The 15,134-nt window shown below is 44.6% G+C and overlaps 1 protein-coding gene across 2 annotated transcripts in view; it reads left to right on the plus strand.

Moving 5' to 3' along the window:
* The window catches only part of Clvs1 (clavesin 1), a 184,335-nt gene that overhangs the window by 148,961 nt on the left and 20,240 nt on the right, over positions 1 to 15,134 (plus strand). For both annotated transcript variants that reach the window (XM_051160040.1, XM_051160048.1), the window contains exons 4-5: positions 7,989 to 8,099; positions 11,968 to 12,203. In XM_051160040.1, the coding sequence (XP_051015997.1) occupies positions 7,989 to 8,099; positions 11,968 to 12,203 (347 nt within the window). The remainder of the gene's footprint in view (positions 1 to 7,988; positions 8,100 to 11,967; positions 12,204 to 15,134) is intronic.

The raw sequence follows: 15,134 nt of genomic DNA on the forward strand, positions 1-15,134 counted from the left end.
TTCTCTGGGAAACAACTGCAACGCTCAGCGTCTGAACCCTGAAGCCATGTCATTCCTTCACAGAGGGCACTGCCATTCCTGCTTCTCCCTGGACAGTGAACTTATTGGAAGCATGTGTTTGGGACACCCTGTACCTTCTACTTTTGTCTTTGTAAGGGAGCTTAGCATCTCTTTCTAAACTGTAGATCAGGGTGCAATTTGAGAAGGAAGGTCCAAGGATGTGGTGTAAGTTGCAGCTAAGCTTGGTTGACTGGCCTAACCTGCTTGGCAGGCTCATTTTGCTCATTGGGAAAGTTACCTAAGATATTTTTTTTTTCTTGGGCTCTAGGGGAAACTACCACAACACATACTGAGCTCAGCACACAGGAGCACCCTTTTCACCTTTGAACCTAAAAACAACACTGAGCTGGTATAGCTTCTTAGTGGTTAGCACTGCCCTCCAGGAGAACCTGAGACAAGCCACACTTCGTGGCCAGAGGCATCATTGCCAGCCTGCCCTGCTGGTGAGCAGGCTCTGTCTGCTTTCTCACATGCATTGCTGATATCTCCATCATATATGTGTAAATATACTCTCACACACAACTTTTGCATGAGTTCTTCGTTTCTTTGCAGACGCATGCATAGGTACTTCTATTAAGGGTTGCTATGTGGCATGACAGAACCCATCATCATGCAATATAGCATTTTTACAGGCTCCCTTGCATCAGTGAAGCCAATTTACATTGCTAAAGATGTTTTTTTTTTCCTCCTCCTGCTTTGAAGTGAGAAATGGATGTCATTGGTAGGGCGTGCATGAGCAGAATAAATAAAACCTAAGTGCAGGCTGTGTCCTTGCTGGGCCTGTAGAACTTCACACATGGAACAACATGAGTGAAGAGGCCTTTGACAAACCCTTGAAGACACTGGGGGTGTGGGGGGTTTCAACTAAAAGGAAAGAGTCTGTAGGTAAGAGGATAGCATCTGTGGCATGCCCTTTCACTTTTTTTGCATTTGTATTCTAGCGGCATCTTAAGTGATGAGGTGAGTTGTCAGTTTTGTGGGTTTTGGTGGCCCTGTTTTACTTGTCCTGTGAAGGCATGGGTGAAGGCAGCTGAGCGTTATTGAGGGCAGCTCCCTAGGCTTCCCAAAGCAACGTGAATTTGGAGTTCAGATGTGTTTTGAATCCTGTTGTAAAATACCTTAGCCTACAGGCATTACAAAGCTTAGAAGCAGCCCCAGTAAGTGCAACGTTACCCAGCAGGAAAGGGAATCCACAGACACCAGGAACAGCGGTATTTGATCATTAATGAAAGAGAAAGGAAATGCTTTGGCCTGTACTGTGGGGGTCCCTAAATTCTGATCAAACACAGAACAAGACAGCTAAGTGACATTTGAGCTGTGCCAGTGTGGAAGTAAGGTGTAGGCAGCGTGATCATTAAAATTGATGGACACACTCTATCTCTCATGCCCAGAGAAAACAGAATATCCTGAAATTGGTGCTTTCCTTGGAATTTTTTATTGTTGTTAATGTTCTGTGTAGGCAGAAACATCCATCTTTCTTTTGTGGTAAAAAGTACAGGGCATCCCATCCCCATAAGTTCTGCTCAAGTTCCCTTTTCCAAGACACTCCTAGCCTCCTAACCCTCTACCTACTCCTAAGTTTTATATTTCAAAATTACCACACAAATGGAATCCTGTACTATATAACTTCGGAGAATTTTTTTTGAGACAGAATCTCACTATGTAACTCTGGCTGACCTGGAACCACTAGGTAGACTAAGCTAGCTGGATTTGAACTCACAGAGACCCATACATACCTGCCTCCTGGATGCTTGAATTAAAAATGTTCACTACCATGCTTGCCGCACACACGCGCGCGCGCACACACACACACACGTATACACACACAACTGAGCAAAATATTCTAGCTTCACTTGGATTGTTATATATAGCGTTAATTTTACTTTTGTTGTCTGGTGTTCCATAGTATGGACACAATGGTTTAGTCACTTATTGAAATGTGTGCTGGTTGCATTCACTCTAATACCACAAATAAGGTTTCTATGCACATACTAGCTTTTGTGGAAATAAGTCTTCATTTCTCTGGGCTAAATGATTAGAAAACATTTGGTTGGTGATATAAGTGACTTCAAAAATTGGAAAATTGTCTTCTATTCCCTATTAATGAGTGAGTTACTCCATTCCTCTTGCTCTTTGCCAGCGTTTGGAATTTGCCTGGATTTTATTTCATTTTTTTATTTTTTGGTGGTGGTGGTGGTTTGCTGTATGTAGGTATGCATGTGTTTGCACAAGCATGAACAACTGTGTGCCTACATGAAAAGGCTGGAAGATGCCAGGTGGCTTGTTCTACCCTTGGGACAGAATGTCTCACCGAACCTAGAGCTCTGTTTGGGGTAGATCCACAGGCCAGTAACCCCAGCAATCCTCCTGTCTCTGCCCTCCACAGTGCTAAGGTTGCAAGCTCAAGTACAGCTCTGCCTGCCATTTTACATGGGTGCTGCTCATTTGAACTCAAGTTCTCACGCTTGTGCAGCAAGCTGTCTCAGCACTAGGACAGCACGCTAGCCCCCAAAGTGAGCCTGCTGTCAGGTTGGGAGTCTGGTTCTCTGGTGCAGTTTGCTTGTGATTAACGGTGTGCAGCATGTTATCATGTGCCTATTTGACATCTGTATGTTGTCTTTGGTGAAATGTGCCTCCACGTCTTTTCCATATTGGATTGTGTATTCCTGTTCTTCTAGTACTGTGTGTGTGTATGTGTGCACATATGTGTGCACGCATGTATGTATATACATGTGCACATGTGTGTGTTCTAGATACTGATCATCTGTTGTATAAATCACGCCTTTGAACCAAGTCTGAGAGTCAAGTCTAGTCTCTTTGTTTAGTCCTACTCCTTGAACATAGGTCCCTTTTTGTTTTCTGAAAGTGAGGGAGAGCTCAGGCAAGGGTTGTGTTTCTGTTTCTCACAGTAGAGAATGAATAAGGAAGAGAAAGGGACCTACACTGCTTTAAGATTGGCTAGTTTGAGTAATTTCAAGGACTGCCAGGTGTGAGTTCCTCCACAGCTGTCTGGGTTCTGACTCTGAGGGTCAAGTGCAAAGGAACAGCAGGCACTACAGTGTTCAAGGGCCTAGAAAGGAGTGTGTAGACATGTGGGAGATGGTGTGATTCATCTGCCTATGAGAAGAGCGCTCCCAGGCTCCTATTTGCTTTCTCACTCTTAAGTGAGACAACTTCTCTCTGGTAAGGAGGACCTCCTACATCAAAGTATCAGATGTAAAAGTCAGAAGATGTTAATCCAATTACAACAGCTGATTTTGAAATTGTACCAGACTGTTAGGCCTGGAGTAAACCCTACTTAGTCATAATGTATATAATTGCTCTTATAAATTGCTAGGTTCCACTTACCAAAATATTGCGAAGGAGTTTTCATTTGCACTCCTGAAGAACAGAGCTCTGTAATTTGATTTGTTAGTGTCATTCTTATCTTGTCTTGACATAAGCTTCACAAGTGAATTGGGACATGTTCCCTTATTTTCTGGATTAGAGTATATGGAATTGGATTTTCCTAATGAAACCAGGTAAGCCTGAAGAGTTATTTTATGGCAATTTTAATTTTCTTAGTTATTAAAGGGCTGTTAGAAATGCCTGTTTCCTGATGGGTTGTGGCTGTTTGAAATTCAAGAGTGATTCCTGTCCTTGAGGCTGTCATGTCCCCAGGTAGAGCTGTAGCTTTGTCCGGACTGTCCTTTTGAAGCCTTGCGACAGGCAGTTTTGCTGCTGACACTGGTACTTTGTGATATCCCTTTTTGTCGATCTTGATAAAGGGCTGGAGAGAGTGTTATTTACCTTCTCAAAGAATCAACTCTTGGTTTCATTGATTTCTTGACCATTTCTCCATTTTAAACACCATTGATTTCTGCCTTTACTTTCATTGTTCCCTTTCTTCCCCTTGCTGTAGCTTTGTTTTCTTCTCCAAACTCAAGTGGGGTTCACTTTTATTGATTGGAGCTTTTCTCCTTTTGTTCAGCACACACGCGGCATTGAAGACCTCCCTGTCAGCAGCAGGTCCGCTGTGCCCCATACATTTTGATGGGCTCTATTTTCATTTCCATTTAGTTTTGCTTCCAACTCTTTGAGATTTTTCTGTTTCCTAGTGTGATCCCCTTTCCAGCTTTGAACGTAGTGTTGTAACTGTGCTTATTTTACTTCAGAACTTTTTTTTTTATGGCCTGGGTTGCTCTGTCTTGGTGTATGCCCTGTGGGTATTTATAAAGAAAGTGCTTTTCCCTATTGGGTGGAATATTTTATAAATGTACAAATAGAAGTTCCCACTGGGAAAAGGAAAAGAAGCCATCACTAGTGATGCAAGTTTGGGGGAGACCTGACTCTTTAGATGATCTCCAAGGACATAGGTACGGAAGAAGGCATAGGTGCCGACCACAGGAGTGAAAGGGTAGTTGCTAAAGAAGGGTGGTTAGGGTGAAGGTTCTGGATCTCCCTTGGGTCTTTCACAGCATACCCCATGCAGGAATGCTGCTTGTTTAGTCTTAGCCTCACTGGGGTGACAGCTTAGACTGCCTTTTCCAGTGTGGGAAGAGACACGGGAACACTGAAGTTACAGGAGACAGAAAGAGGCCCTGGCAACTCACCGTGTAAGGCAAGTACGGTTTAGCCAATGCAGCTCAGCCTTTGAGCCAGTGTTTGGCATAATAGGCACTCAAAGGTTGACAGGTCAGAAAGCGTAGTCCAAAGCAGACTAGAGCCTACCTGTAGCCTTCATGTTCACACTAAAATGAAGAGGGGGCAAGGCAGGAACTAAGCGAATCAAGGCTAACCAATCTGAGATGCGTCCTAGCTCCTAAGGCACGCACCTCCATTAAGTCCCTTGCGAATGCCGGAGACGCCTGAGTGATGACAACTTCCCCTTGACCTGCAGGTGGCTACTGTGATCAGCCAAGGCTGCCACGCTGGCAGGTGCTAACTTAGAAAGCTTGTTGTACTTGTCATTTTCCTCACTATTATTGTGCTGTGACAGAATCCCGGCCAGAGCATTTGTAGGAGGAAGAATTTGTGTCACTAATAGATTCAGAGAACACTGCTGACCGTGGTGAGCAAGGCTCTGTTGCCGAAGCAGCGTGCACTGTGGTGGCCAAAGGTTGGCAGATCAGAAAGCCTAGACCAAAGCAAAACTCCAGCTAGCCTGTAGCCTTCAAAGGCCCACCCCTAGATTCCACTTACAGTTCTACAACCTCCCCAAATATCCCTGCGCCCAGGGAGCCTCAGGACTTAACACATGAGACCATGGGGGACTTTCCAGATTCAAACTGTAACAATGGGTTTCTTAATTTTTGTATATTTCCTCTGCCCACACACCTCCTCGGACAATTAATACAAAGCCAGGCTCTACCCAAAACATTTGCACATGGCTATTACCAAAAAAGAAGACCTTCTCTTTGAACTTTATGGGAGGTACCTGTAGAAAAATAACCTTGTTTCTACTTGAACAGGAGCCCAGAATTCCAAGGCTCAGGCTCATGTGTTTCTGCTTGCATTTTTTCACTGGGTGACTTGAGTCCTCATTCAACAAAAGCCTGCTCTGTCTCTTTGGCAGATGCATGAAGCTGAGCTAAACTACAGAGAACTTACAGTTGCTGCTAGGGAAAGCATCTTTTCACCCTCCCCCAATACAAACAGAGAACAGTTTTTGATGTCTTTCGTGATTAAGGCTTTGTAGACTAGAACTAAATGTCTCCAGGCATTTTTAAAGGTTAATATTGTCATTGTGATTTTTTTCCTAGTGTCTTTTGAATATTTTTTTAGCATTTTCTTCCACTTTACTAACCTAAAAATATAGAATACAAAAGGCTACAAGAAGAACTAGAAATGTTCTTACTGGTTTCAGTAAAAAGAGATAGTAAAGTCTGGCTTTTAAGAATAAATGCTTCATTCCTGTTCTTTTTATAGCCTCTCAGAGCTCGCATTTGTCATGTAAGTTATGTTTCTAAAGAAGAGATCAAAAGGTCCAAAACGAACGAACTGAGGTGTAGCCCTTGTTACAAAGGAAGAGCTTTGAGGGATGGTCTCTTGGTCTTTAAGAAACCCAAAACATTGCTAGGTCTTCAACTAGACATAAGACAGCAGTGGGCTAGGGTGTAGCTTGCTGGTATGGAACTTGCCTAGCATGAACAAGACCCTGTTTTCAAAGCTTAGTAAGACAAAACTCCAACTCCCCTACACACACACACACACACACACACACACACACACACACACACACACACCTATTTACATCTTGGACTTTCAGATGTAGAGGAGCAAGATCATCACTGTTTGTGAACTTCCTGGGAAACATTCACTCTACCAAGACAGACCCAAGAAACAATTTCACCCAAGTCTAGCTTGATGAGTGTGGGTGAGGCACTGCACGGGGTGCTCCTACACCAAAGGGAAGCGCCCTGATTGAGCCTTATCGGGCCCACTACAAGGCCTCCTTGTAGTTCACTGTCTCCCATGCCCCTCTCACTCTCCTTCACAAAAGGAAAATGGGCCCACATTTGTGAGAGATCTCTTTCAGTAAGCAGAGTTGTGGAGAGTTCAACAGGGCAACAGCCATGAATCATCTTTGGAGAGCGTTACACGTGATGGCAAATACTTAAGTTAGTGTAAGTGATTGCTTAGCCCCTATATTTAGTGGTGTTTCCATTGAACTTTAAAAGTCTATATAAATAAAATGAATAAATAAACTGGAATTGTCTAGCTTAGCCTTCAAAATATTTCATTCTTCCCTATTTTGTAAAATGTCTAGCTAGAAGGAAAAGTTCTTTTTCCGATTTTCAAATGTCAGCCTTTAAGTTCAGTTCCCATATACTTTTGGTGAAACTAGGTCTCCTCACGGCGGATGCCTAGGCATCCTGTGGGCGCAGAGAGTTCTGGAAAAAGTTAATAGCCCTCTTTGCTTGTTATTATACTAAAAAAGAGCTGGGCATGGCATTTCCTACACCCACGGAGAGTGCTCACTGCTGGGACTGTTAACTGCCTTGCTTCTTCTTGTCTTGTTAGCATGAACCTTAGAGACAGCAAGCTTGGTGACACAAACAGCATTTAGATAGGTATCCCCCCTTTTTCAATTCCATTAGCAGTGACAAACCTACTCTGCTGAAACCACACATCACGACTTCCTGGCCAAGACCCTCCAACTGTGGATTCCTTAAGGCTCCGAGCAGCTTACCAGCTTGCAAATCACAGGCTCCTCTTCTAACCTGGAGTCCAAACTAAAAGCCGGTTTTAAAATGCTCAAATGGCCTATTGACAAGCTGTGTTCATCTGCGGAGAAAGGAGCTCTTGTTCTGTTAGGGTGGCCAACCAGCCCTGGTTCAGCATCATCTCTTCTCGAGGATCTGTTGTGTGCTTCCAGGGTGGAGTGGACAGGTAGATCCAGAAAGTGGCGGACAGCACACGTCGTCAGACCAGGGACATTCAGAGAACCCAACTCATAAGATCCTAAGGGGGTTCTTTTGCAGTCCTTTCCTGTGCAACCAGCTCACGCAGCAGACAAGTTCAAGTTCTGAGGTATTTTCAAGTTGATGCAAGATCATGGAGAGAAAAGAGGAGGAGAGTGGAAGCTAGGGGCCGTACTCAGGGTGTTCCTAGTGCCATGGAAAATCTGACTTCTAATGATCTGGGTAACACATACCTCTGTATCAGCCTTTAAGTTCAGTTCCATATACTGTGAGTATGAATCAGTCAGTCCCATTTGGGAAGACTAACTTGGAACCTATCGTTAGGCTCTGGAGTGAAAGAAGGAAGAATGCAAGAGAAATGCAGGGGATGGTAACAGGCTGGGAACCGAGAACCTGAGACCTTTCTTTTCCTGGAAGTGAGGACTTCTGCCCGGAGGAGCATGCTGTCCCCTGAGTTGCTGCTGTCACTCAGCCTGGAGGGTCAGTAACTGATGTGCTCTCTCGCTCTCTGTCTTTCCTTCCCAGGACAGCTTTCCTGCCCGCTTTGGAGGAGTCCATTTTGTCAACCAGCCCTGGTACATCCACGCCCTGTACACGCTCATCAAGCCATTCCTTAAGGACAAGACCAGGAAACGGGTAATGCAAAAGAAGTCCCTTTTAGCAGGCCACCAAGATGACCATATATGGGGGAAAGGAGGTCCCCCTCAGTCATAGACCTAGGGGAGAGGAATAGGGTGAAAGCCGGAGGGAGGGAGGAATGGGAGGATACAAGTGATGGGATAACAATTGAGTTGTAATCTGAATAAATTAATTAAATTATTTTAAAAAGTGCCCTTTAACTTCTAAATGGGGGAGAGAGGGTCACTAGTGTGTCAGTGATGCTTACAGAGCTATTCTGTGTGTGCATAAACACTCTCCGCCCCCCACCGCCCACCCCCGCCACTGCTGCCAATAGCTTTAACTGTGATTTAGTAACTTTTGAACATTTACACTTTAGCAGGAGTTTGCAAATAACTTGTCTTTAACCAATAACTCAGTAGAATGGGCTATTTTCAGATCACCAGAAAAAACAAAAGAAACTTTGAAGGCATGCTAATACTAAAGGTCAATTTTGCCACAAATGCTCATGGGAACAGTGCATGAAGCCACTTCCTCCTCCTAGTTGACTTTGTTTTTGTAGGGTTTGTGTGTGGGGGGGTGCAGGGTGGAGTGTCTTATTATGTAACCCAGCCTAATCTCAAATTCTTTTTAAAGGATTTATTTATTTTCATTTATGTATATAAGTGCTTTGCCTGCGTGTATGTGTATGTACCACGTGCATGCAGTGGACATGGAGGCTGAGAGAGGACATCAGATACCACGGGACTGGAGTTACAGACAATTGGGAGCTACCCTGTGGGAACTGCCAACAACACCTGTGTGCTCTGCAGTAGCAGCAAGCGGTCTTGACTGCTGAGCCATCTCTCCAGCCCTAGCCTCCAGTTCTTTTTTTTTTTTTTAAATTCTTGTTACATCTCAATGGTTATCTCATCCCTTGTATCCTCCCATTCTTCCCTCCCTCCCATTTTCCCCTTACTCCCCTCCCCTATGACTGTTCCTGAGGGGGATTTCCTCCCCCTGTATATGCTCATAGGGTATCAAGTCTCTTCTTGGTAACCTGCTGTCCTTCCTCTGAATGCCACCAGGTCTCCCCCTCCAGGGAACATGGTCAAATATGAGACACCAGAGTTTGTGTGAAAGTATGAGAGATGCACGGGAGAACAGCAAAGTAGAAGGATCCAGAGGGTCCTAGAAACCTACAAGTAGAACATTATGATAGGCAGATTTGGGCCCAGGGGCCCCGCTCAAACTAAGGCACCAGCCAAGGACAATACAGGCAGTAAACTCTAAGCCCCTACCCAGATTTAGCCAATGGATAGCCTCCAGTTCTTAATCCTCCTGCCTCTGTGCCTGAAGGTCTGTGTTTAAAGGCATTCACCCAGTAGCTACTTCTTGTTTATGGACTAAGCGTTTTATCTTGTATCAGCACTATTAAAAATGATTCTTCATTTTCTTTTCTCTCATGGTCCTTGGTAACTGCCAGGTTGATGATCTGTAAGGCTGAAAGCATTGCTTCCTGGATGTGATAATCTTAAAAAGAAGGCTCATGGTGGTAATGGCATCCGTCAGCATTTGAGAAGCCAGCCTCTTGCATCAGAGCAGGGATGGCGTGCCTGTCTATACAACTGGGTAGCAGGCACCAAATGGGTACCTGGAATCTGCCCTTCCTCGTGTATTATATGGGGAAACAGACTCCTATACCATAGACTCTGGGAGCAATTCAGTGAGACAGCATATGAAAACATGTGACGTAATGCCATTCGTGTCCAGTCACTTGGTAACTTGTATTGCGTTTTACCCTTTGTCTTTTCCCCCACTAGCTTTACTAAAGCAAACTTGACAAGTAAACATTGTGTACGTTCAATATATGAATACATTGCCGCACGATTACCTCACATAGTTATGGGACTGATGATGTGACATGGTATGAATGCACACACACACACACACACACACACACACACACACACACACAACCAAGGTTCTCCATTCTTAAGCCTTGAATCCTTCTTGGTCTTTAGAGAGCACTGTAGTGAGCTGTGGGAAAGGACAAGTCCCTGCTTCGGGACGAAGACAGATCTTAGACCTAGGCATCACCAGCACCAAGAAGCAGGGGCCTTCTGAGACAATTCTCTACTCTACTGAGAACAGTGCCAAGAACCCGACATTGTTTGCCATGTGGCTTCAGGCTTCTCAGAGCTTGCGTCTTCTACCTAGCATGAGGACGGCGGGCACTCCTCCCACAGTGGATCCAGTCTGCCGAACCAGAACAGAGGGTTCTGGACATCCTAACACAGGACAAGTGGGTCCAGTCTCCTGCTTCCATGTTCCTCTCCACTGGACTGCAGGCTCAGCAGGGATTGCAGCACAGTCATCTTCAGCAGCACACCTTGCCCTTTAAGAACTTACTGTGTGGGCCGTGTGCATACAGATGTTTAGTGTAAACACCAGGGGCAAAACTTCGTGTGCTTCTACTACTCCAGCACAGAGCTATATAAAAGCCAGCATATTTTAGTTATTCACAACAAAAATTTTTTATGATTATTAACTTTCAGTCATATCCAACTGTAATGTCAAAGATGGTCATGGCTTTCCCGGCATGGTAGGGCCCAGAGCGGCTTCATGCTCATCTCCTTTTCTCTTTACATGATACCGCGCTACAGTACGAGATAAAATAGACGCAAGAGTATGGGGTAACGGGAGCTTGTTGTTGAAATCCAGATGTGGGCATTTTAAAGCTCACATTTACATTTCACCATTGTCAGCTGTGGCACGAGTGTCCCAGAATAATTGATAGGTGTTCCACTTGGGGGCCGCTTATTTACTCCATATAGCTAGTTGCCTGATACCTAGGCATTGTGGGTAATTATGTCATGCCTGTTACTTAGGCATTGCAGGTAATTATGTCATGCCTGCCATGGGTATAGGAACTGACGTCATTACAGATGTACTTTAAATCAACTTGCAAGGTCAATTTTTAAATTGTAGTCAGTGACAGTTATCTATCACATGCTTATCACATGCTGTTTGTGAATTTATCTAAAAATAACTGAAATATGAAGCTTCCCCCTGTCTCTTTTCATTTTGGCCAATTTGGATCATTATATACCATGTGCCCAGAAAACACAGACTTGTCTGGGGGACCAGTGCTCTATGCAGGCAAGAAGAGAAAACTGTCCCATGGAACTTCCTACAACACAGTCTCAGTTTTACATTGAGTGACTGTGTTAAGAGAACTGACTGAGCATCTATCTAGTGCACACACGCCATCCTGTAACTACAGGGTACGTTAGCAGTGTAAATAAAATGTCATCATCTCGCTCCCCCTAAGACCTAGTGGAACACATTGGAACAGAACCGGAAGCATGGATACCGAGGAGTGTATGGGAGGGAGCTCACGGAGACTCACCTTGGCTAGGGCCCGGCACTGATCTAGGGAGAAGAAGCAAAAAATGAGCGAAGGCCCAGGGACTCTCCAAGGAGACGCTGTCCTTGTTTGGGCCTGAGAAGCTGGTTGGAACTGGAGAGCTTCTGGGGGCAGAATTCTTAGGGAGGAGCAGGGCACTCGGAGTTTGAACCGCTTTGGAGCAGTTGGTATCACTGTCCCGTTCTCAGCAGGAAAAACTAGGAGGTGACTGCATGCACAAACTTGGGTGGTGGCCAAAAAATGTCCAGTCTATTCTTAAAACTTCACTTTTAAAAACCAACTGCCAACCCAGCCCATTTTTTCTAAGTGGTAAAATAGCCTCTTATGACAACTACATCATGGGCACAAAATAATTATTCTTTAAACATCGTGGTCCACCAGACACACATCCAATTTGTCTTTGCGAAATTGTGTATTCAGTTAAACACTTGGCCAATGCTTTTAAATTTCTGTCTTGGTTATTTTTCTCATTTCCAGATTTTCCTACATGGAAACAATTTAAACAGCCTTCACCAGCTAATACATCCCGAGTTTCTGCCCTCTGAATTTGGAGGAACCCTTCCTCCTTATGATATGGGGACTTGGGCCCGGACATTACTTGGTCCCGACTACAGCGACGAAAATGACTATACCCACACTTCCTACAATGCCATGCATGTGAAACACACCTGCTCCAACCTGGAGAGAGAGTGCTCACCCAAGCCCATGAAAAGGTAAGATCTGAACCTACATTATGGCTGCTGGATCTGGTCCCAGGTGGGTCAGCCTAAACTACTGCACCAACCAATGACAATGCATGCAGCAAACCTAGAACCCCTATCCAGATGTAGCCAGTGGACACCACACTCTCCACAATTGTGTGGAAAGCAGAGACTGACTAAGACATGAACTCTGGTGTCCCCTATTTGACCACTTCCCCTTGGTGGGGAGACCTGGTAACACTCAGAGAAAAAGTAAGCAGGCTACCAGGAAGAGACCTGATAGGCTGTGATCTTATAGTGGGGGACAAGGTCCCCTTCTGTCACAGACCTAGGGGAAAAGAATAGGATGAAAGAGGGAGGGAGGAGGAATGGGAAGATACAAGTGAGGGAATAAAAACTGAGATGTAATCTGAATAAATTACTTAAATAAAAATTAAAGAAGATAGTCATTAGGGAAATGCAAATCAAAACAACTCTGAGATTCCATTTTACATCCATCAGAATGGCTAAGATAAAAAATTCAAGTGACACCACACGCTGGCAAGGATGTGGAGAGAGAGGAACAGTCCTTCATTGCTGGTGGGAATGCAAACTAGTACAGCCACTTTGGAAATCTATCTGGTGCTATCTCAGAAAACTGGGAATAGGGCTTCCTCAAGACCCAGCTATTCCACTCCTTGGAATATACCCAGAAGATGCTCCAGCACACAACAAGAAAATTTGCTCAACCATGTTCATAGCAGCCTTATTCATAATAGCCAGATCATGGAAACAGCCTAAGTGTCCCTCAGTAGAAGAATGGATAAAGAAACTGTGGTACATATACACTATGGAATACTACTCAGCTATTAAAAACAAGGAATTCCCGAAATTTGTGGATAAATGGATTGAGCTAGAAATGATCATAATGAGTGCGTTAACCCAGAAGCAGAAAGAATCAAATGGTATATACTCACTTATATCTGCATACTAGCCCAAGGGGCATGTCCCACGAAAGCCTTCACTTACCAGGAAACTAGGACAGAGGGGAGGACATCCTATTGGGACTCTAGATGAGAGAAGCATGGGAGAATAGCAAAGTAGAAGGATCTAGAGGGTCCTAGAAACCTACAAGTAGAAGACTATGATAGGCAAATTTGGGCCCGGGGTCCCGCTCAAACTAAGGCACCAGCCAAAAACAATACAGGCGGTAAATTTTAAACCCCTACCCAGATCTAGCCAATGGACAGAACATTCTCCACAGTTGAGTGGAGAGTGGGCTATGACTTTCACACGAACTCTGGTGCCTCATATTTGACCATGTCCCCTGGAGGGGGAGAACTGGTGGCACTCAGAGGAAGGACAGCAGGTTACCAAGAAGAGACTTGATATCCTATGAGCATATACAGGGGGAGGAAATCCCCCTCAGGCACAGTCATAGGGGAGGGGAATAAGGGGAAAATGGGAGGGAGGGAAGAATGGGAGGATACAAGGGATGGGATAACCATTGAGATGTAACAAGAATAAATTAATAAAAAAATTTTAAAAATTAAAGAAGAAAAAGAAAGAAAAGGTACAGCCTGCTAGAAGGCGTGAGAGAGTTGCTTTAGTCCTACTGTGGCTTTTTAAAAAGAAGCGGAACCTCTGTGGGCAAGAATTGAATAAAACACCTTTCATTAGCGTTTCCAGCAAATGGGTCTAGGCTGACCCAGAAATGCAGTTGTTCCCTTTGCACAGTTTAAGGGGAAAACTTTATGTCCTGATTGCGGCCTGGCCCTTAGATTGTGGGAGTCTGTTAGGATGCTCAAATGGACTGGCAGGCCACTGGGAGGCATTTATGACAAAACAACCCAGCAGAGAACACACCTATCACTCATCTCTTGGAACCAAAGGGGGCATTATTTGGCTGTAGTGTCAGGAGGTGTTGGGGTCTTCAGTTTGGATAAGATCAGGACAATGTGCCTCTGGGAAGTACACAGAGAAGGCCTTTGGAGTGTGTTTATAAGATGGCTGGCATTTGGGCTTCACTCAGAAGGAAGAAGGTCAGCACCTCTGGAGGTAAAGGAAGCTTTTGTGCTGAGTGTGAAGGATGGACAAGGAGCAACGCCTTACAAAGACAGGTGGTGCAATATGCAGGCTGGCACATGAAAAGACAGTTGTGGACATGAAATAAGGAATAAATCCAGAGAGAGAGAGACAGACAGACAGAGAGAGAGAGAGAGAGAGAGAGAGAGAGAGAGAGAGAGAGAGGAGAGAGAGTTGGACTCAGCTGGTAAAGTGTGCTGCACAGGTGCTCAGCCCATACTGTACAGGGCTGTATCGAGGGCCATAGAAGGTTGCTTTTGGTTTTTTTCTCCTTTCTTGTTTTTCTTTTCCTTTCTCCCTCTCCTTCTTTCACCCTCTCTTTGACCACATTTTTTTTTTCCTTTGGCATTTCTGGGATGGAATCAGAGCTTTTGTTCACGCTATTTAACCCAATCTACCAGTGACCTACATCCCCAGCCTAAGAGAGGCTTTTTAAATTTGGTACATCAATGATCCTGGTACACTCTCAACCCTTAGGTTTCAAGGCTAAGATCCCCATTAGTCACCGTCTGAATCCCAACTCCATTCTCTCCCCACATATCACATATGACCAATGTTCCCAGACAAAGGGCCTTTCTACTTGTTTTTTTTAATGGATGATTTGGACCCGTGCTCACACCCAGCTTTTTCTCACATCTAAAACAGGATTTACTGGCTGTGGCTGCACTAGTAAGGCAGTCTGAGTTCCCTAAACATGAGGAAAGTCTTTCCTCAATTCTAGAACAGAAAGAGCTAAGACTGAAGTGCCAGGGCAGTTGGCATCTTTGAAGACTGTCCGCCTGGCAGGCAGATGGCTGGCTTCTCCCCTTGTCCTCACAGGATCTTCCTTCTATGTGTTTGTGCCCTTCTTCCATCATAAATATTGGCTGAGAGTCCATG

Source organism: Acomys russatus, chromosome 2, assembly GCF_903995435.1.
Source record: "Acomys russatus chromosome 2, mAcoRus1.1, whole genome shotgun sequence".
NCBI lineage: Eukaryota > Metazoa > Chordata > Mammalia > Rodentia > Muridae > Acomys > Acomys russatus.